Below are 20,856 nucleotides of genomic sequence, written 5' to 3'. Positions count from 1 at the left end.
ACTCCTTGCGTGTAGTCGTTCGTGAATTGACCGCTAGCGCTCGGCGACCTAGAGAGGTTGCGGCCCCCTCGAGTGCGGTCGCTTGTAAAACGACTACTCGTCGCCTGGCGAGGCTGCGCACGGCGTTGCGAAAAGGGAAGAAATAAGAAATAGGGTTACCTTTGAGACACTCCTTGCTTGCTGCAGAGAGGTAAAAACCTGGCTGCGCTATGAAGAGAGAAGAAAAGAAGTGGTGGGAGACGGAAGAAACCCAGTGACAATAAAGGAAAGGAAAAGAAAGGAAAGGAACGAAACGAAGAAGAAATGAGAGAGGGAAGGAAATGATCGCTTATAAAATATGTCATTGTAAGAGGTAAGAGGTCTAATATGATAATTTTTATAAAAAAGTAATCAGTTGTAAAATGTGTCGTTATTAAATATTTCTAATGACATAGTTTAATAAATGTCATAAAGAAAATGTTACAATAAAACTTTTTTCTTCTCTTCTTAGTATAACTAACTAACAGTAGCAAGACCAATTGATTTCTGAAAACATATTAAACAATATATATGGCCAAGAAATTCCACAAAATGTTAACATATTTCACGAAATGTGAAACATATATACACATATGTATCTCGATTATCGTTACAGGTAGTGCACTCAAAAAAGCAATTCCACTCTTGCCTCTAACACACACTACTCTCGTTCTTTTTTTTTTTTCTAAATACAAAGAACACTTATTTTTCTGGCATATATAAATTTCACTTTCTCAAGTAAAGAACATAAATGCACACCGCCACATTATTGCTTCGCCTCTGTCTAGTGAATGAACTCCTTCCCCACCTGCACAATGCACGCAGACATGCGTGCGTCAACCGATCGAGCAGCCACACGACCCGCACTGCACAAATTAAACCGCAATCATTCGAACAGAAATCAACTCACATGGCTCTGAGTCGAGCTGCCATCGTACGCGCCAGCGTGCACAGAGTCCACAGCCTCCATCTGCGCGTGCGAGCAGCTCGCCGCCATTGCTGCATCCACCTGCTCATGCAGCACCATCCCCGGCATCTCACTCGTCCCCATCGAGTTCTGTATATATATCACAATATATAACAACATCATCATCGCCATCATCAACAATAATGATAATCGATAGTTACGTGCCTGCATGAGGGGGTATGGAGGCGATGGGATGAGGGCAGACAGGAGCTCCGTGGAGTTGTAAGCCTGGTGCCATGACGCCTCCTGCTGATCGCTGACATGGCAGCCGGTCGAGCAAGGATCCACCTGCAGACCCATGTTTTGGTGGGGGATTGCCTCGTACATCCCGTGCTCCCTGCTCATCACACTCACAATTCATTCAACGTTTATTCAACCGTATTTTATTAAACTAATTTTTCATATTGTTCTAACAAACTTTTATAATACTCAAAAATAATATACTCCTAAAATATTCTTTAAGATATATTTGGTAAGAATATATACCCACCTCATGTCGATCAAGGGATCGGATCCTACGAAGATCTGGTGACTGTGATTTGAGACGGCGTCGGGCACCCACTGCACGGCCATCTCGTTGGCGTACGGGTTGGCCAGTCTCTCCTGCTGCGACTGGAGGTACATCTGAAGAATCAATATAATATTCAGTTTACTTCATTAATTAAACATTCTGTTAAGAAAATGATCGTGTTATATATATTTCAGTAATCAGTAATTACTTGCATGCTTGATGTGGAGGGATCGTAGGAAGGCAATTGGTTGCCGAGCAAATATTCCTGCATGTAACTGAAATTAGAGAGAATGAACACAAATTATATTGACAAGAGTGAAGATTTCACATGCCGACTTAATCGAAGTAATTTTTATAAAAATACGGTTACATTACAAATTAGTTCTAAATGTCCGTCCCTTTCTTTTAATATTAATCTTGGACGAATTCTCATTCGGTGTATTCAAGATATGCCGCCCTGATATATTTTATTATTGGCCGATGATATTATTTTGATGGATTAGATACATGAAGGAGTAAATGTTAAACTCAAATTTGAGTAAAAATTATTAGAAATGAATAATTTTATATTTAGTAGAGTAAAGATAAAATGTATAAAATTTAAGTAAGATGATAATTGTCTGTAATTGAGAGTTTTAAGTATTTAAATTATTTTTATAAAATGATTGAAGGACTGAGAGATATTTTATATAAAATTAAACACAAGTAGGATGATTGTGTTATAACCAAAAGAATTCTCATATCTCCATAATAGTATAATATTATTCACTTTGGATCTAAATCTTCATATATTTATTTTAAGATTTTACCCAAAAGATCTCATACTAATAGAGATATCTTTCATTATCTTATAGGTGGTTACTTCAATAGGTCTTGTGGTCAATTCCTGATGGGTGCACATATCTCGCTAGGAGCCTTATCTCCCTATACAAAGGGCTACTATGTTAGGGTAAATGCCACTCGTGATTTATCCCCTTCTAGAGAGTGTAGGGTCATCTTGGAGAAGCCGCTAAGGTGACGACTTCACCTTTGTTCCAATAAACCCATGATTTTTTCAATGTATTTCTAATGTGAGACTTTGATTATATTTCCAAAAATCATTTTTTTCAAACGAAGGACCATCATTATTCTCATGGTCTGGACCTCCTTCTCTAAAGCATCTGTTCATTATTGATCTGCTTCAGGCCTCCCCTCAAGCATCTGTTCAATTGAAGTCACTTCTTTCCTCTAAGATTTTTTTACCACCTAGGATTTACTCTCCTGGATTTCCGCCAAACATTCGGTCACCCATGACTTGCTTAGACTTTTCACCACCTAAGGTTCACTCCTCTAGGATTTTTGTCAAGTATCTAGTCACTCTTGACCTTCTTGGATTTTTCACTTAGAGTTCACTCCTTTGGAAACCCTCACCTCGTTTATTGAAGGTCACTATTCTATCTACATAGCTCGATCTAAACCATAACTCTGATATTATTTATTAGGACCAAAAGAATTCATATATCTGCACAATGGTATAATATTATCCACTTTGTGTTTAAGCCCTCATGAATTTATTTTTGGGCTCTACCCAAAAGACCTAATCTTAATAGAGATATCTTCCATCTTATAAACCCACGGACATTTCTAATTATTTTTAATGTGAGATTTTGATTGCATTCTCAACAGATTGAAATGGAGGAGTTTGTCATTTTTTTTTTAATAATCGTAAAGTACCTCTAAGAGTTAAAAGAAAGTTTTATAAAATGATGATTAAACTAGTTATATTATATATGAAGATGAATATTGGGCTATAACTTAAGCACATGAACAAAAGATTAGAGTTGCAGAGATGAGGATATTAAGGTGGATATGCGAATATACAATGATCAATGAGATAAAAAATAAAAATATTAGAGAGACAGTTAGAAATTTATCTATTAAGAAAAAACTCTGGAAGACGACGCATTTAAAATGGTAAAGTACTTAGTTGACCAATAAATACTTAGTTAGATGATATAAAACTATGATAAATATGTACATCAAATGAGGAAGAGGAAAATAAAAAAAAAACTATGTTAGCAATAATAAAATAAAATAAATTTATTTAAATATAAATGATAATATAACAAGGATAGAGTCCAATGACGTAAAGATTCCATATAATTGACTTCACCTAGTGAGATAAGATTTGATGCTTGTTGTCATTTTTGTAAACTTAAAAGAACGATTTACAAGACGATAGTTAGACCTTCATGAATAATAAAGTGTCGCGTAAGACCTTTCTAGCCGTGACACGCTGCAAGGCTTCCATGATAAACTTCTCGCAGGATTCGAGCTCAGTCGTGTTTGTCATGGCGAGAGGATCGGGCTCAAAGAATCTGCATTTAAATGTATCTGAAAATCATATTATTCATGTTCACCGACCCGGATCATGTTTAATGATCATGATTTTCTTACGAACCTTAATCGTTGTTTTGAGAGCTGCAACTGTTGCTGATATCGACCGATCTCTTGTTGAAGCTCCTAAAAACATTTATATCAAATTATAATTAAGCAAATGACTGAATTAATAATTAAATCTGTATATTTTCATAATACGATGATATTAAGATTTACTCACGTCAATGTTGGAGTTGACCACCCCAGGACTAATCCAAATTACCATATAATTAAGATGCAAATAAGTAAGATATATTAATTAGTTAGAAGATTAGGCAATAATTTATCAATATTTATGTGTATAAATATATACATATACACGTACTTAGCTAGGGCTGCCATGTCATTCTCACACCTGAGTTTTTCCAAGATCCTCATCAAGAACTGTATGAATGCTATATTTATGCATTGTCTAAAAGGACAAACTATAGAAGGAATGGATCGATGTTTTTTTCAGGGTTCTTACCTCTCGATCTTGGACGATCCTGCATGTTTTAAATTGGGATTATTATCATGAGCATTCAAATGAAACGAATTAATGGTAGAATAAATAGAAAGCTCACCCTCCTCTATCGTTCTCGGGGAGGTTTATGTATCTGGTGAGCACATCTTCAATCCTAAAGTAATCGAAAGAAGCAATTAGTTGTATTCTCAAAAACTATACAATTTGTTAAAAAAAAAAAAAGAATTTTTTTAAAGGATGTTTTGAATTATAACTTAATTAACCTAAGCATTTTGATATATATCGACATGAATTAGCATTTCTAGTCGACATGTTACGTTATGAAGAAAGAATTTACATGTGATAAAACATTATTGTACCTTCTTCTCCCTGAGAAATAACTGAGTTTGCCGGAGGGTGAGAACATGATGAGAGCGATCGGGATATCACACAAAACGGAGAGCTCATATGCCTTTTTGATCAGTCCATTTCGACGTTTTGAGAAGGTCACATGTCTATTTGTTGTATTCTCGATTCTCTTTATTTGCAACTTTACTCTCCCCATCAACACTATTCTTTTCAGACAAATCCTCAAAACTAGAGATCTCTAAGAAATGATCTTTGATTGAATTAACAAAGAAATTAAAAGAATCAAAGAAAGAGGAAAAAAAACATATAGAAAGTTGAATTGTGAAATTTAAAGGAAAGAAATGTGAAGAGAAAATCAAGGAGAGAGTTAAGAAACAACACATATTGGGCGACAAACATGGGTAACCTCAAATTAAGAGACAACACATATCGTGCGTAAGTATGGATAACATTATTATCTATTTTCATCCTTGATAAATCTTGCAAATGTTTTGTCACTATGAAAAAAAAGAAGGGATTACCAATATGAATTTTGTTGGTATTTTACTGATCATACTTAATTTTTAATCCGTAAAATATTCATAAATACAGTCTAGCTAGAAAATTTTTGGTTGGTAATATATATATTAAATTTTGACCAATAAAAATTTAATTAAACCATATTTTTGTTATTAGTTTTTTTTAATATTTCTCTTTCAATGTTCTCCATATCTCTCCCTAAGTTTTAAGTGCTCAATTTGGTTAAATTCACATTTCACTAGTTGGCATGTTACTTAAAGTTCAATTTATGACTATCCTATTTGATCATTCACACTTATTTACATCTCCAGCTTACTTAATTGTTTAATCCTTTAGATATCTTATCTCACTTCAAACCTAACATCACATGATTCTTGTATTGAGCCGAAATGATAGAATTATGGGTTTTGGTCAAAAATGCTTGTTATGATGCATCTAGTTGTATCAAATATTATCAATATACATACATTATTAAATGATCAATTATTGAGAAGACTAATTATGTGCAACCTAGGAAGATGTCGTTCACATGATCATGATTGATTTTTTTTTAAATATTCAATCAAAAATGTTTCTAAAATGTCAAATGCATCTATTTACTAATAGGATATATATTTTTTGAAACTTACTTGCTTATAATACTAAATACAAAGTTTGATTCGAACACTAAAGTTTTCAACCTTTTACTAATTTGTTAAAATATGAAGTATTTTCATGAAGAACTATTTTTTCTCGTGTTGTTGATAACATTGACATTTAGGTCGATTGAAATTAGTTGAAACCTGAGAATACTTTGTTTTTATAATTTTTCCAAATTTTTACCTCCCTTACAATGGGATAGTATTCTAAAATATTTGAACTTAATTATTTTTTATTTAATGGAAAAATCTTGGTTTAAAAATAATAGTTTTAATTGGGAGAAATATGGATTAAGGAGGAGAGTAACTAGCTTAAGGGGAGGCAAATTCAAGTTTGAATTTTGTTTCTCATTTATTTGCTCCGATCAATTATATGCTAATTTGCATATGCTTTTCATTTACATTTGGTATCATAACGTGATCTAATTTGTATGATCAATTATTTCCATAGTTGTATTTGTGTATATTTTTCTTATATGCCAAGGGCGAAAAAAAATTATTGGATCATTAGATGGTGGCAAAATGTAAATACGCTCGTCCCTAGTACCCTCGCCAACCCGTCCCAAGGTGAACACGGAGAAGGTAAATCACAAACGACTATTAGCCTTTGAATAGTACATGACTAGCACATAAGGGAAGCATTTATCTCAACTATGCCGAGATTCAAATCCCAAATCTCATGGTAGCAATACCTCATGCGCTAGTCACTGGATCATCTCGAGACGAGGGAGTTGAATAACAAATTACTATGTCTACAATTTTATTAATACGCAATGAAAATATCAAAACATCGGAGATTTATCAAACAACGTAGCTAGTCTTGCATATATTACCCAAAAACTGTACCCATTTTGGAATTAACCAAATCACGTATCTCTTCACATTTTCTTTCCTATAATAGCCCCTCTTTCTTTTTACTATTCATCTAAAAAAACTCTGAATCACTTTATTTTTTTCTCCAAAAAAAAAAAAAACTAGATCTCCTTTCGTTACGGAGTGGGCTAATAGTTTGCTTCTCACGTGTTGAGCTTCATCTCAGAGTCTACGATTGTACACGAGGTAGGGCTACCACCGCCGAGGTTACCATTATGACTAAGAATCTACGGAAAGGACGCATGGATTGTTGGCAACATATTTCTCATCCTCGTAGTTCCCCTTATCATCGAGATGGACTGTGAGTCGTAGTTGAATGAGTTGGAGATGTAACAGTCAACCTTCTGTTGGGGTTGCAAGGTTGCAAATATAGTCCCACATTAAAAACTCATGGGAAAGATCATGGGTTTATAAGAGAAAAGATATCTCCATTGAAATGAGGCATTTTGGGTAAAGCTCAAGAGCAAAACCATGAGGGCTTAAACCCAAAGTGGATAATATCATGCAATTGTGGAAATATCTAAATTCTTTTCGATCCTACAAGTGGTATCAAAGCCCGGATTGCCAGAAGGTTTAACCGTCGACTGTGCACAAGAGCTATGGTTGAGGAGGAATTGTTAGGGTTGCAAGTTTGTGATCCTACACTTTCCTCCTCGTCTCCAACACCCTGATGCCCCTCTACACAACCGCCATACCATCCAAGTGAGAAAAAGAATGAGATAGTTATAGTCTAATCTCATGTTTAGATATGTGGTAATATTAATTTCTATTTAAGGTAATGCATTAAAATTTGATGAGTTAAAAATACTTTAGTGTTTTTGTCTAATTGAATCTTGGATTTCATTGTAGATAACTTTAATTATTTATTTTATGATTATCTTAAGGTTGACTTAAAATTATAGATGACCTCCTAATTGATTTGTTCAAGAGTATAGTTTTAACCATTTTCATATAAGTTTGCTGGATTTTTTGTTGTCACTTTGATCAGATATTTTAGTGTCTGATCTTTAGCTTTATAACTAATTACTAGGACTGGAATGGTTTTCTTAAAATATACAAAGGCCTTATTAACAATGTGGAGGAAGAATGAATAAATTATGTTATGAAATATCATGATCTTGTACTAGATTTAAAGCTTCAATATTAAGCGATTATTTATTCATATAATTATAATAGCATTAATACTGCTTTATTCTTCTGAATTAATAAAATCCTCTTTAATTTTTATTTGCAAAATATTCTTATAAAAGACTAAGAATAATAAAAGGATTTGAAGCAAGAGTCATAAAGGAGGACCACTTGAGCTATCTTACTACAAAAAAAATCATCTAGGATACTTAAAAATACTAGAAAACTTAATTTTTAATTGGATGATATGAAGATCTTTACTCTTCCTGACCAATAAAATTGTAAGCATGGCTTATTGCTGTGGATCTTCAAAAGGAATATTCATAATATTTTATTTCTATAGTTGTCTACATAATTTTTTTATTGATGTAATATGTGTTGTGTGTTCTTGTAATCAATACAGGAAAAACTCAAAAAATAAAAATAAAATGTTTATTCACATATGAAAATTTTATTATTTGTGAATGTCATAATAGATAGACTTTTTAAAAATTACATAAATTTTAGGTAAAATAAGTAGAATTTATTACTTTACACGTTAAATAGTCGATACTTTATTACTCATGAAGAACTAGTGATATGCACCCATAATATAAATTTAGTGTGATGTCTCAGAGGAGTCCCTGCTAGATAAAAATCCGACATTATCTCCCCTGTACCGATGATAATCTGAATCATACATACATCCACAAGAATAAATCAGTCCACACGGCTGGAATATATACAACCACGCAGTTATATACTCAGCCTACTCGGCTGGAACAAAATATCACAACTACACAGTTATATATATTAAACAGTCCACTCGGTTGTACAAAAAAAACAAACACAGCAGAAAAAGAAAGAAAGCCCACAAAAATTAAAAAGAAAGACTGCTAGCTGACTAGACTTACACAACCACAACAAAATAATAAAGAAGGACTGCCAGCTGACTAGACTTACACAACCACAACAAAACAATTACAACTCCACATAGCAAACTCCAAAAAAACAAGGTCGAATTTATGCAACACCAAGTCCACCAAAAACATAAGACAAGTAAAGCAGAGGTAATGCCGGAAACAATCCTCGGATGTGACGTGGGATCGACAGACAGGATACTCCAAGTGACACGACAGATTTATGTGCTAACCTGAAAATAACAGGAAAAATAAAAGGTAGTAAGTATAACATACTCAGCAGGTATCAACAGACATGCATAGTAAAATATAACTATCAGTAATAATCATGCAGTACAGTCTCCTGATCTATAACAGGAAATGCGAAAACTGAACAAAGAGAGAAGCTGTATTCATCAGGACCTCCTATCCGGGTATAAGGGTCGTCAGACCACTTGTGGAATAGTTACAGATAGACCAGTGATAGGGTCATAGGGCTGCGACTGAGTCGCTCGCTGTGACAGTGCTGCTGCAGAGTAGCGAGCTGTGCCAAGCAGGGAAATCATGACAACGTCTTAAATTCCACCGGAGCCAAGCTCGCATCAAGGAGGTATGCCGACGACAGCATTCTGGAGCCGACAAAGGCATCTGTTTTAGCTGGCGAAGTGTTAATGGTCGGGTGCACTGAAAAGCACTGAAAATTTCCTCTCGCAATGGGCGGCGATGCATCAGTGGCTGGGGCGCGATGCGTTAGAGGCTGAAGATGCGTTCGTGGCCGACAAAGGCATCCACGGCTGGTCGTTGTGGCTGGCAATCGCATCTTTTGCAGTTGGCGTGAGATCGTGGCAAAGTAAGTGGCCAAAAAAAAAATGTGCTACAGAAATATGACAAAGCTTTGAGAAAAAGTTTGATTTATATAAATCAAACAAAAAATAAAAAAAAAATAAAAACAAAAAGGAAAAGAAAAGAAAATATTCTCTCGTCAACGAGAGAATGAAAAACAAAAGAAAATATCAAGTTAATTTATTTTTTCTCTTCTCTCATGAAACAGAGAAAAAAAAATAAAGTTGTTTTTATTCCATTTTTATCAATCTAATTTCAAATCAAATTAGTTTGAACCAGTTTAATTGAAATCAGACCATTTTAATTCAATTAGACTTTAGTCTTATTCAAATCATTAATTGATTTAATTGAATCAGTTTGATCCAAAACAAAATCAATTTGGATTGATTTGATTAATTAGGCTTGGATCAGATATGATCAAATGATCAGATTTATTCTATTAGATCAAATTTAATCTAATGGATTAAATTTATTTTAATTAATCAGACTTAATTCATTGGGCATTTGTTTGATCAAACGAATCTTAGTTTGATCAATACGTTTGAGATTCACTTAAATGAGCTTAGCTAAATAACAACAAAATATAAGTACAGATGATCGTTGTCCAATTAGATTAGTTCTAACAAGGACAATGGACCAAAGTTAGGATCTGGATTCCCAATTACCCGGTCCAATGAGTCATTCGACTTAGACACCTGAAAATTGAGAACAATTATTTTTTTTTATTAATAATGTTAGTTCTATGCCTGTATAGAGTGAATTAAGCCAGTTTTGTATTGGTTAGTTGGTTTTATACTCATTTAATTTCAATTTACAGATGACACGGACGATTACCACCTTGACTCATCATGAACTGCGATGGAATCAGTTGAGGGAGGAAATTCAAAAGAATGAGTAGAATCTTGTTTATGGAGTCGACGGACATATTGGATGACTTGATAAATTATCCTGGAAACTCGAGCGGGAAGAGTTTCTAATCTTGGACAATTATTAGATCTGAGCATGCGTTCATTGTTAGCATATCCCAAGGTGTTAATAGATTATGTATGGGGAGTCATGAATGATGCGTCACATATTCAGAGTTATGTGAGGAACTGCTTCATCATATAGATAAAGAGGATCCTGAAGTGTCTGAAGAGGACCCTAAATAATCTGAGGAAGATCCTAAAGAATTTGAGGAGGATCTTGAAGAATTTGAAGAGGATTATGAAGAAGGTTTGATCTTAGACCAAATTAAAAATCCTAAAGTTAGTCTATCTGAGATTGCCTCAAATGAGTCCAGGTTGAAGGGGATTGAGTTGACTATTACACTGATGTTTGTCCTAGTGGGAGTGGTGTTTGTTAGTGCGGGAAGCATCCGACGATCGAACCTAAGTTTTGATAATGGTAAAGGATTCAAAGTTAAGGTTATTTGTTATCTAACGTGTTTGAATGAGCTTACAGGAAAGTCCTAAGTGTACTTAGGCAAAATTCCTAGCTACGGTTAGGCAGGTGGAAAACCCTAAGGGGTGATAACCCTAGGCGGGAAGTCTTGGTAGGTCGAGGGCTTCGAGCAAAAGTTCTAGAGTCGAGGACTCTAGGTGGAAAGTCCTGGTGTTACGAACCAGGTGAAAGACTGGGCGGGTCATAGAGCGGGCGTCCAGTGGAAAGTCCTGAAGCCTCGCGCCCTGAGCAAAAGTCTAGTTGGTCTGGAGGATCAACTGACAACAAGTAAATTCTCCTGAGTGGAGTAGGTGAGGACGTGTTCCCCGGTAGGGACAGTAGGCGTCGATTCGACCTAGGGTTTCCGGATGAAAATCCGAAGTCAGAATCGGACAGTCCGGTGACTGTCAAATTATTATGTTTAACTTATTTAGTTGTGCTAAACTCTGTCTTGCAGAATGTGTGTTGTATTTTGGACTAACCCATCTTGCAGTGGGTGAAAAAGCAATAAAAGCCTCGGATGAACAATCCTGAGGCGCTCTCCATGGAGCTTGGAGGCGCCTCAGGTCACTGGTTGATGACCTCTGTGCAGCAGGGCAGAGGGCGCCCTCATGGAGCTTGAGGGCGCCCTAGATGCAGGTGGAGGGCGCCCTCCATGCGGTTGGAGGTGCCCTCAGGCGGATAAGCTGCGAAGTGGTAAGAGCTCATCCACGTTGCAGATTCGGTGCTGATGAGGGCGCCCTCCATGGTGTTGGAGGCGCCCTTAATGGGATTTATAAGGCATCTTTAAGTAGCAGCAAAATAGAACAACAAAAATGTGATCTATCTTATGTGCACTGCTCAAAGAACCACCTGATAAAGCTATAGCAAGACACCGACAACCTGAAGCCTCGAATTTCCTATTCTTAAAGTTGTTGGTATATTTTCTTACTATACTTAATTGTTGTACTCTAAAATTATACTCTTGCGAACTTATAGTGATTGCCCAAAGTAAATGCTCAATGAGCGTGGGCCTTGGAGTAGGAGTCGCCCCAGGCTCCGAACCAAGTAAAAAATCCTTGGTGTTTGCGTTTGTATTGTTTACTTTTCCGCTGCATTTACTCAAAAGTCTTCCGAAATGAAAGTGAAAGTCACGAGCGCTATTCACCCCCCTCTAGCGCTTTCGATCCAACAATTGGTATCAGAGCGGGGTCACTTCGAATTGATGAAACCACCATTCTAGAAATCTTTTTCCTTTCTTTCGTGGTAATTTTATGATTTTTCGGAGTCAATCGGAATCAGTATAATTCTCGTCTTCTGATCTATTTTTTTCGTAATCGAAATTTTTACTCGAAGCTGGTGCAACACCACTCGAGTTCGTGTTTTAATTTCTTAATCCCGCACTACTAATCCAAGACTAAGCCTTGGAACAAGTTTTCTATTTTTTTTATGTGTGCGAGATTTCCTTTGCTATAATGGTCCATCAAGAAGGCTACAGCACATCCCTCCCTCCGCTCTTCACCGGTGAGGACTTCAGCTACGGGAAGGGCTGAATGAAGTCATACCTCCAAACTCAGTTCGAGATGTGGATGATCATCAAGACGGGGATCACACTTCTACTCGACGGCTCGGGAAAACTGATACCATGCAAGAACTGGGACGCAAGCATAATCAAGAAGGTCGAGGTCAATGCCAAAGCAACCTGCACCCTCCAATGCAGACTAACAAAGGAGGAGCTGAACCAAGTCAGCTCATTCTCAAGCGTGAAAGAGCTATGGGAAAAACTGATCGAGTTGCACGAAGGCACGTCTGACACAAAGGTAAGTAAGCGTGATCTACTCTTTAACAAATTATATAACATCAAAATGCAGGAAGGAGAAACAGCAAGTGAGCTTCACGAGCGAATTCAAGACCTGTTGAATGGACTCCATGCGATCGGACAGAAAGTGGAGAATTGCGACGTCATAAGGTACGCAATCAACGCTTTTCCAAGGAATACATTGTGGGCATCAATGGTAGATGCCTACAAAGTTTCTAAGGATTTGTCTTAAATTAAACTAGATGAGTTATTTTTCGAATTCGAATTACATGAACAGACTAATGCACGTCTAACCGAGAAAGGTATTGCATTGTTTACAGGTACAAGTAGGACAAAGGAGACAAGAAAGAAGCGTCAGATCGAACCCGAGTCCAAAGAAGAACCGGACTCAGACAACGACGACGACAAGAAGATAGCGATCGAACTCGTCAACCTAGTACACAAGCTCTACAGAAAGAAGAAGGGGTTCACAAAGAAGGATATCAAGAAGGTGGTTCAATCCAAAAAGGTACAGACAAGTCCAAAGGTAAAGTTTGAAGTAACCTGCTACGGGTGCGATCAAAAGGGACACATCAAGGCCAATTGTCCGAACCTGAAAGAAGCAAAGAAGCATAGGAAGAAGAAAGCACTACAAGCCACATGGGACGAGTCTTCTTCAGAAGATTCTGATGAAGAGCTCGAGCAGACGAGCTTCCTTGCACTGACGACCCAGGAACACATCGACGAATCAGAGACCGAGAGCGAATCGGAAGCTAAGTCTGAGTGAAGCCACGGATCCATATCCATTTCCGAAGGGCCTAAACCCACTGGAAGTGTTTATCAAATAGATAAATTATACAGTTTTGTTAATTATTTATTGCGTAAGTTAGCTAAATCTAATGTCCGGGTCAAGTCACTTCAAAAGGAGGTAACAACCCTTAAAGAAGTGACTAACCCTAGCTCCTTGACTGATCTTGATCAGACTAGAACCTCAACGCAAGTCCAAAAGCTTGAGGAAGAGAATTCTAGCTTGAAAAATCAAGTCAAGGAACTAAAGGACATGTTGGAACAGTTCACTCTGGGTTCCAAGAATCTTGATCTGATTCTTGGAAAATAACGAGCCGTTTACAACAGGTTCGGACTTGGATTTAAAACTAAGCGCAACTACAAGTCTTATTTATCTCTTGTTAATAGAACAAATAGCAAATTAGTCCAAGCATGGGTCCCCAAGTTAAACTTGGTTAATCAAGTTGGACTTGGACAATATTAGGTCCCCAAGGATCCAATCCATTACCTTGATAAACTATATCAAGGCTATGATCCAGGGGGAGCCAATAGGAAGATCATTTTTAGAATTGTTTGATAATTGCCTTTATTGCTTTCACTATGCATGCTTAGATTAGGCTAGATAAGGACCTAAGCGTAATTTACACTTGATTAGTTAGACCTAGGGGTTTTAAAAGGAAAATTAAATATCCAATTTCTTTGAAATGCTTTGTCTAGAAGTGGTGGATGATCCTATACCCAAGAAGGCCTAGCGCCTCGCCACAGCCTGGAAGCCAATCTTTGAAATATATATTTAATTGACCAATTGAAAAACCTTAGTCTAACCCAAATGTAAATTAATCCTTAGACATAATTTAAATCAAAGATAAAATTAACCATCTCAAAAAATCCATAAGGTTTCCTGATTGATAACTTAGAAATGGGTGGGATGAACCTAGGTAAAATTTAGAATTAAATTAAATAATTTAACTAAATTAATAAATCAACTTAAAATAATTTAACTAACTTAACAAATAAAATCAATTAATCAATTTAACTTAATTAATTAATATTAACTTAACAAATAAAATCAATTAATTAATTTAACTTAATTAATTAATATTAACTTAACAAATAAAATCAATTAATCAAGATTAACTTAATAAATAAAATTAATAAAATCAATTTAACTTAAATTAAGCTTAAGTAATAAATCAAATAATAAATAAATAAATAAAAATAAAAAAAATTAATAAAATATTTTTACCCGCTTAGGGCACCTCACGAAGGCGCCTCCGAATAAAAGGAGCCGCCCTCGTGAGCGGCGGGAAAATTCTCGCCGAAACCATGGAGGGCGCCTCCCACCAGTCGGAGGCGCCCCCATAACCCGTTGAGGGTGCCTTCCATGTTGTTGAGGGCGCCCTCAACACTGTTTTTTCCCAACAAACAAAAAGGACTCTGTTCGTGTTCTTCACAGCTCAAGCACGAAATATCTCACATCGAGACGCCCTCCAACACCATATTTTCTCCCTTTCGACCCCAACATGCCTCCTAGGTATACCCTACTTCGTTTATCACATCGATATGTATTTCCTTTGTACTTTTTGTTATATGTTTTCTTGTGTAAAAATAGGAAGAGAAGGAATGTAGACGCTGCTTCTAGCAGCACACCATCCAGGGATCCTAGGTTTCCCTCTGAGCGGCATAAGATAGAGTTCTTTAGGCATAAATTTACTGCTTTAAAATGTCGTTATTTAAGCAGATCTTTTTTTACTAGATATTGTCCATCTATCATCCAGTTGTTTGAGCACTACTAGCTAGATAAGCTGGTTTACTGCAGCCATGAAGTTAATCTTGACCTATGTGCACAATTTTATAATAATCTAGATAGAGTAGATGATTTGACTTACTCCACCAGAGTTGGTAGAAGGGATATTTAGTTTTCTCCCACCCTTTTATGCACTAGTCTAGTACTTAGGTCATCAACATGTTCCTTTTTGTGCTACCCTATTAGGGGCTTGCCATTTGGTGAGCCCTACTCCCATATCACCCTAGATACTATCTATATGTATCTTTTTGGGGAGGAGAGACCACCTGTAGTGAATGACTTCAAGTCACTCTCCCTTAGGGTCCAGGACTATATTATATACTATTACGAACCGCAAGTGCACGGATTTGTCATCAGTAATAAAGATTATCGATCCCATGAGAATTGGTTATAAGCACTAGCTATGGCTCTTTGGATTAGCTAAACTACCGATAGTTGTAAGTTATCTAAAGAAATGAGATTAGGAAGCGGAAATGAGAACTAGCATAGTAGAAGTAATTGACTTGGTTTATGAAGAGTGCTAGGAGTTTGGTTTCATTGTGGTGGTATTGGCGTATCACATTCTATCCTTTACTCATTGTCCATCAACATGCATTCACCGGAAGCTAAAGCAACTATCCTTAAGTACCAAATAGAGAAGATCCCTATAAAATCCTGTTACAGTTAACCCCTGTCACTAGGGCACCTCGGTAGATCACAAGAACGCAACTCTAATTGGTGTCATTAAGGATAGAAATAAGAAGCTTAGTTTAGTCTATTACTTTCTTGTGGAGAAGTTGCCTCTCCTTTCAAGGAAGTACCCTAGATGTCCGTGAATGGGTTATCTCGTCACTAGGGCTCCTCGGGTGTACAATCTAAGATATTCCCTCTACAAGGTTGACAATTCCTATACAATTAATTAACACGATATAGAGATCGAGTAGTCGAAACAAAGCAAGCGAAATCATCCAATGAAATAAAGCATAAATATGAGTCTTACATCAAAACCAATGCACAATTACTCCCTTATCATAGAACAAGGACTCTACTCCATAGACGTCAGAGAAAAACCCGAAGACATAGTGTATTTAAACATACAATTCTCAAACACGAAGAGAGAAAGAAGAAGTATGCTTATCCAACGACGACGAGTGATCTTGAGATCCAATCCTTTGCTTCTGGAGTTGATATGGTGATGAAAGATCGCTGGACCGATGTCCTGGATGGCGTGGAACGACACCAAGGTGATTCTCCTACTGCCGGATCGCTTCTCGATTCTCCCCCCTTGAGAAAAAGGGTTAAAACCCTTTTATAGGCTAGGGCACGACTACGGCGGCACGGCTGTGCCAATATGGTACGGGTGTGCCCTTTTCTGCCTCTAGCTGTGCTGTACGGTCGTGCCAATTGGCACATCCGTGTGAACTTCGGGCTCGGCTCTTGGGACACGGCCTTGCAGGGTTGCACGGTCATTCCTTGTTTGGCTTCGGTCTTGGGGGCGGCACGACCGTGCAAGTTTGCATGACCATGCTCTGATCTGCGTCTTGTTGGTCGCACGACCATGCAAGAGTTGCACGGTTGTGCACTGCTCCTCTTCTATTTGGCCACACGGCCATGCGAGGTTGCACGACCGTGTTCTTTGGCTCGTTCCGGTGTGTCGACAATCATTTTTGCTCTGAAAGTTGTCCCTGTCAACACAAAACCAAACAAAGAACAGATATCCGAACAAAAGAGTATATATGATGAGTACATGATAAAAGAGGCGATCATGCAAAGAATATATACGTATAAAGCAAATGAATATGCGTTAAAACATGCATAAACGATCATAATATTTACGCACATCATACACCGAGTCCTGACTTCTTGCATTTTACCGATCGCATCTCGGAACGTTCCGAAGATGCACCCTTCTCATTCTTTCTTTTTATATGCCCTGTGTCCGCGGTTGGAGATAAATATAGCTTTACATATGTTCCATAACATTATACGTGCCGCCGGTCTCGTCACTAGGCTTGAGATCTATAACGCCCGCCCCTCCACTGCTACTGGAGAAGGGACGGGGTCACTTACTACTGAAGACTATATATGTATATGCATATGAACTCATGGCAGCGGAAGTAGGTTGTCTAAAATTTAATTTAATCATATGCATATGGACTAAACATGACATGTGAACCATATCATCATATAACATAGTAAGCATGCTTAACATACTAATCCTTCAAACATAACATGTAACTTGATTTATCATCACTACTTAAAACATGATTCATGATATCATGAGCATACCAACATGAAACAATAAAACATAAGAGCATAATCTATCCATGCTAGTTCAAGTAGTTATCAAGCATATAGTTAAACATGGTTCACATAAAAGGTCAAGGCATAATATAAGTTCTGAAACGCAAAGGGATCTATTCCACCATGCCACTTCCACACACATTCTTGTCCTTCCTGCTGCTCCTCTTAATTTAGCTATTCCTTTCCTTTTTCTGCAGTACAAGAAAACATGAAACTATAAGCACATAGGCTTAGTAAGTCCTTTTCCTACTCACAAAAATCACAACTCATGCATAAACATAAAGTCTTATCATAGCATGTGAAAGCATAAACATAAAATCGTATCATATCATGTGAGCACATAAACATGGAATCATATTCTATCATGTGAGAGCATAAATATAAAATCGTATCATATCATGTGAGCACATAAACATGGAATCATATTCTATCATGTGAGAGCATAAACATAAAATCATATCATATCATGTGAGCACATAAACATGGAATCATATTCTATCATGTGAGAGCATAAACATAAAATCATATCATATCATGTGAGAGTATTAACATAAAATCATATCATATCATGTGAGAGCATAAATATAAAATCATAACATAGCATGTGAGAATATAAACATAAAATCATATCATATCATATGAGAGCATAATCATAAAATAGTAACATGTTCATATACATATCATAGACATATTTTCAAGAGCATCTTAAATAGGCATAAAGAAACCATATAGCATGAACTTGTAGATGCAAGATGTTCTTTTGAAAACATGTATCATGAAATGAATTTATATGCAAGATGTCTTTTTGAAAACATATATCATATACATACTTAAATATAATCTCAACATGAGGGTCCGGCTTGTACCATATACATACATGAATGCGCGCATCCTAAATAGATCCAAGGTAGCTAATCTTGAACCTACTAGGAACTAGGCCCGTTTCATAGACCATCGACCTAGGGGCAACTTAGGAGCCCATCCCTTTTACTTGGCCCGTTTCATAGACCATCGACCTAGGGGTGCTTATGGAGCCCACCCTTGGTACAAGCCATACAAAAGTAAAATAGCATATCATGTTTCTTATCATATCATACATATCATGTTCTTGTCATATTTTGGCTTATCATATTCTTGTCTTATCATGAAGAGTACTCTTGATCCCAACTTAAGGGAAGCATCTCTTAGGATTTTCATCTTACATAAGCCTTTCATAAACATATCATGTCCTTGTCATATCATGTAACATAGCATGTTCTTATCATATCATGAAACATAGCATGTTCTTAGCATATCATGAAACATAGCATGTTCTTAGTATATCATGAAACATAGCATGTTCTTAGTATATCATGAAACATAGCATGTTCTTAGCATATCATGAAGCATAGCATGTTCTTGTCATATCATAGCATAGCATACATAACATAAAGCATAACCTAAGGAATCATAACATGATGGCATGTGAGTACATAACATAAAGTATATCATAGCATAAAAGTTCATACCATATCATGTAGAATCATTATCATGCATGGTTAGGGTTTTGAACTTCTTACAAACCCTAAAACCTAACTTGGCCGAACCATCAAGAGTAGGAATCTTAGGTTTTTTTGCAACATAAAACATGGAAATCAAATACCTAAGTTCTCATAACATTTAGTATAACAAGTGAGTCCCTTAGGAACCCTAGGTAGCTTCCTAACCTAATTCCCTTGTCTTGGCCGAAACTTGTGAGCATGCTTCTTGGGTTTTCAAGTAACATAAAACATGGAAATTAAATACTTGAGTTCTTATAATACTTGATATAGCATGTAAGAGCTTTAGAGACCCTAGTTAGCTTTAAACCTAATCCTTTCTTCTTTTTTTTCTTCTTGACCGAACCCTAGTAGCATGGTTCTCTTTTTTTTTTCAACATGAAGCATGGAAATCTTAAACTAACATAATATAGTGGGTGACATATAATGAGGATTCATAAACAAGCATAATTATATTCTAAGACTTCCTCTAATTCCTTTATTCCTTCTTGGCCGAAACCTTATGAGCATGGTTCTATATCTTTAAGCAACATGAAGCATGAAAACTTTAATCTATCATCATGTAGTGAGTTACAAATCATTAAGGGATCATAAACAAGCATAGTTTTCATTTAAACTTTCTCTAACCATCCTTATCTTTTCATGGCCAAAACTTCAAGGAGCAAGGTTCCAAGATTTAAGCAACATCAAACATTAAAACCGTAACCTAACATCATGTAGTGAGTTACAAATCATAAAGGGATCATAAACAATCATTGTTTTCATTTAAACTTTCTCTAACCATCCTTATCTTTTCATGGCCGCAACTTCAAGGAGCAAGATTCCAAGATTTAAGCAACATCAAATATTAAAACCTTAACCTAACATCATGTAGTGAGTTACAAATCATAAAGGGATTATAAACAAGCATAGTTTTCATTTAAACTTTCTCTAACCATCCTTATCTTTTCATGGCCAAAACTTCAAGGAGCAAGATTCCAAGATTTAAGCAACATCAAACATTAAAACCTTAACCTAACATCATGTAGTGAGTTACCAATCATAAAGGATCATGTACAAGCATGGTTTACATCTTAACTTTCCCTAACCTCTTTATTCTTTTTATAGCCGAAACTCAAGAAACAAGGTTCCATCCTAAGTTTTTCAAAACATTAAAACGTAGAAGGCTACTTGTACTGCAGGTGAGGGGGATACTTACATCCTCTCGCTTGATTCTCTAAGAAGATGACCTTGCCTTGTGATATTTTTCTTTAGAGAGGACTCTTGGCTTGAATTCGGCACCAAGGAGGGAGAGAGCTTAGGTTTGGTGGGGAGAGGAAGGAAGAGGAAGAAGAGAAAAATGAATTTTCTATTCTCTTTCTCCTTTTATTCCAAATGAGAGGAAGAAGGAAAAATGAACTTTTCCTCCCCTTTTCTTTTACTCATCCTAAATGAAGGGAGAAAGCAAACTCTCTTTTCATTGGAAGAAGAAGAAGAAAACTTAAACTTGAACTTCTCCTTCTTAGTGAAGAGAGCCTTCACTTTCCTTACCTTTAACTATCTTGTCCCTTTCCTTTCTAACAGCACACCCCTGCTGGGGCTACTGGTTATGACATAGAACTACTTACTAAGAGGTCCAAGGTTCAAACCTTGGTCATGC

At 36.5% G+C, this 20,856-nt stretch overlaps 1 protein-coding gene across 1 annotated transcript in view; it reads right to left on the bottom strand.

Moving 5' to 3' along the window:
- LOC122033843 (agamous-like MADS-box protein AGL104) overlaps positions 1-4,921 on the bottom strand; it is a 29,280-nt gene extending 24,359 nt beyond the window's left edge. Inside the window, exons 1-11 of the mRNA XM_042593005.1 lie at positions 4,737-4,921; positions 4,478-4,531; positions 4,381-4,399; positions 4,240-4,298; positions 4,096-4,123; positions 3,937-3,998; positions 3,754-3,853; positions 1,705-1,761; positions 1,476-1,609; positions 1,151-1,322; positions 929-1,075 (exon numbers count right to left, since the gene is read on the bottom strand). Of these exons, the coding sequence (XP_042448939.1) occupies positions 929-1,075; positions 1,151-1,322; positions 1,476-1,609; positions 1,705-1,761; positions 3,754-3,853; positions 3,937-3,998; positions 4,096-4,123; positions 4,240-4,298; positions 4,381-4,399; positions 4,478-4,531; positions 4,737-4,921 (1,017 nt within the window). The remainder of the gene's footprint in view (positions 1-928; positions 1,076-1,150; positions 1,323-1,475; positions 1,610-1,704; positions 1,762-3,753; positions 3,854-3,936; positions 3,999-4,095; positions 4,124-4,239; positions 4,299-4,380; positions 4,400-4,477; positions 4,532-4,736) is intronic.
- Between the last annotated feature and the right edge of the window lie 15,935 nt (positions 4,922-20,856).

The sequence above is a fragment of the Zingiber officinale genome, chromosome 11B (assembly GCF_018446385.1).
Source record: "Zingiber officinale cultivar Zhangliang chromosome 11B, Zo_v1.1, whole genome shotgun sequence".
NCBI lineage: Eukaryota > Viridiplantae > Streptophyta > Magnoliopsida > Zingiberales > Zingiberaceae > Zingiber > Zingiber officinale.
Note: the sequence above shows the minus strand (reverse complement) of the source record. Positions and strands in the feature narration are given on the sequence as shown.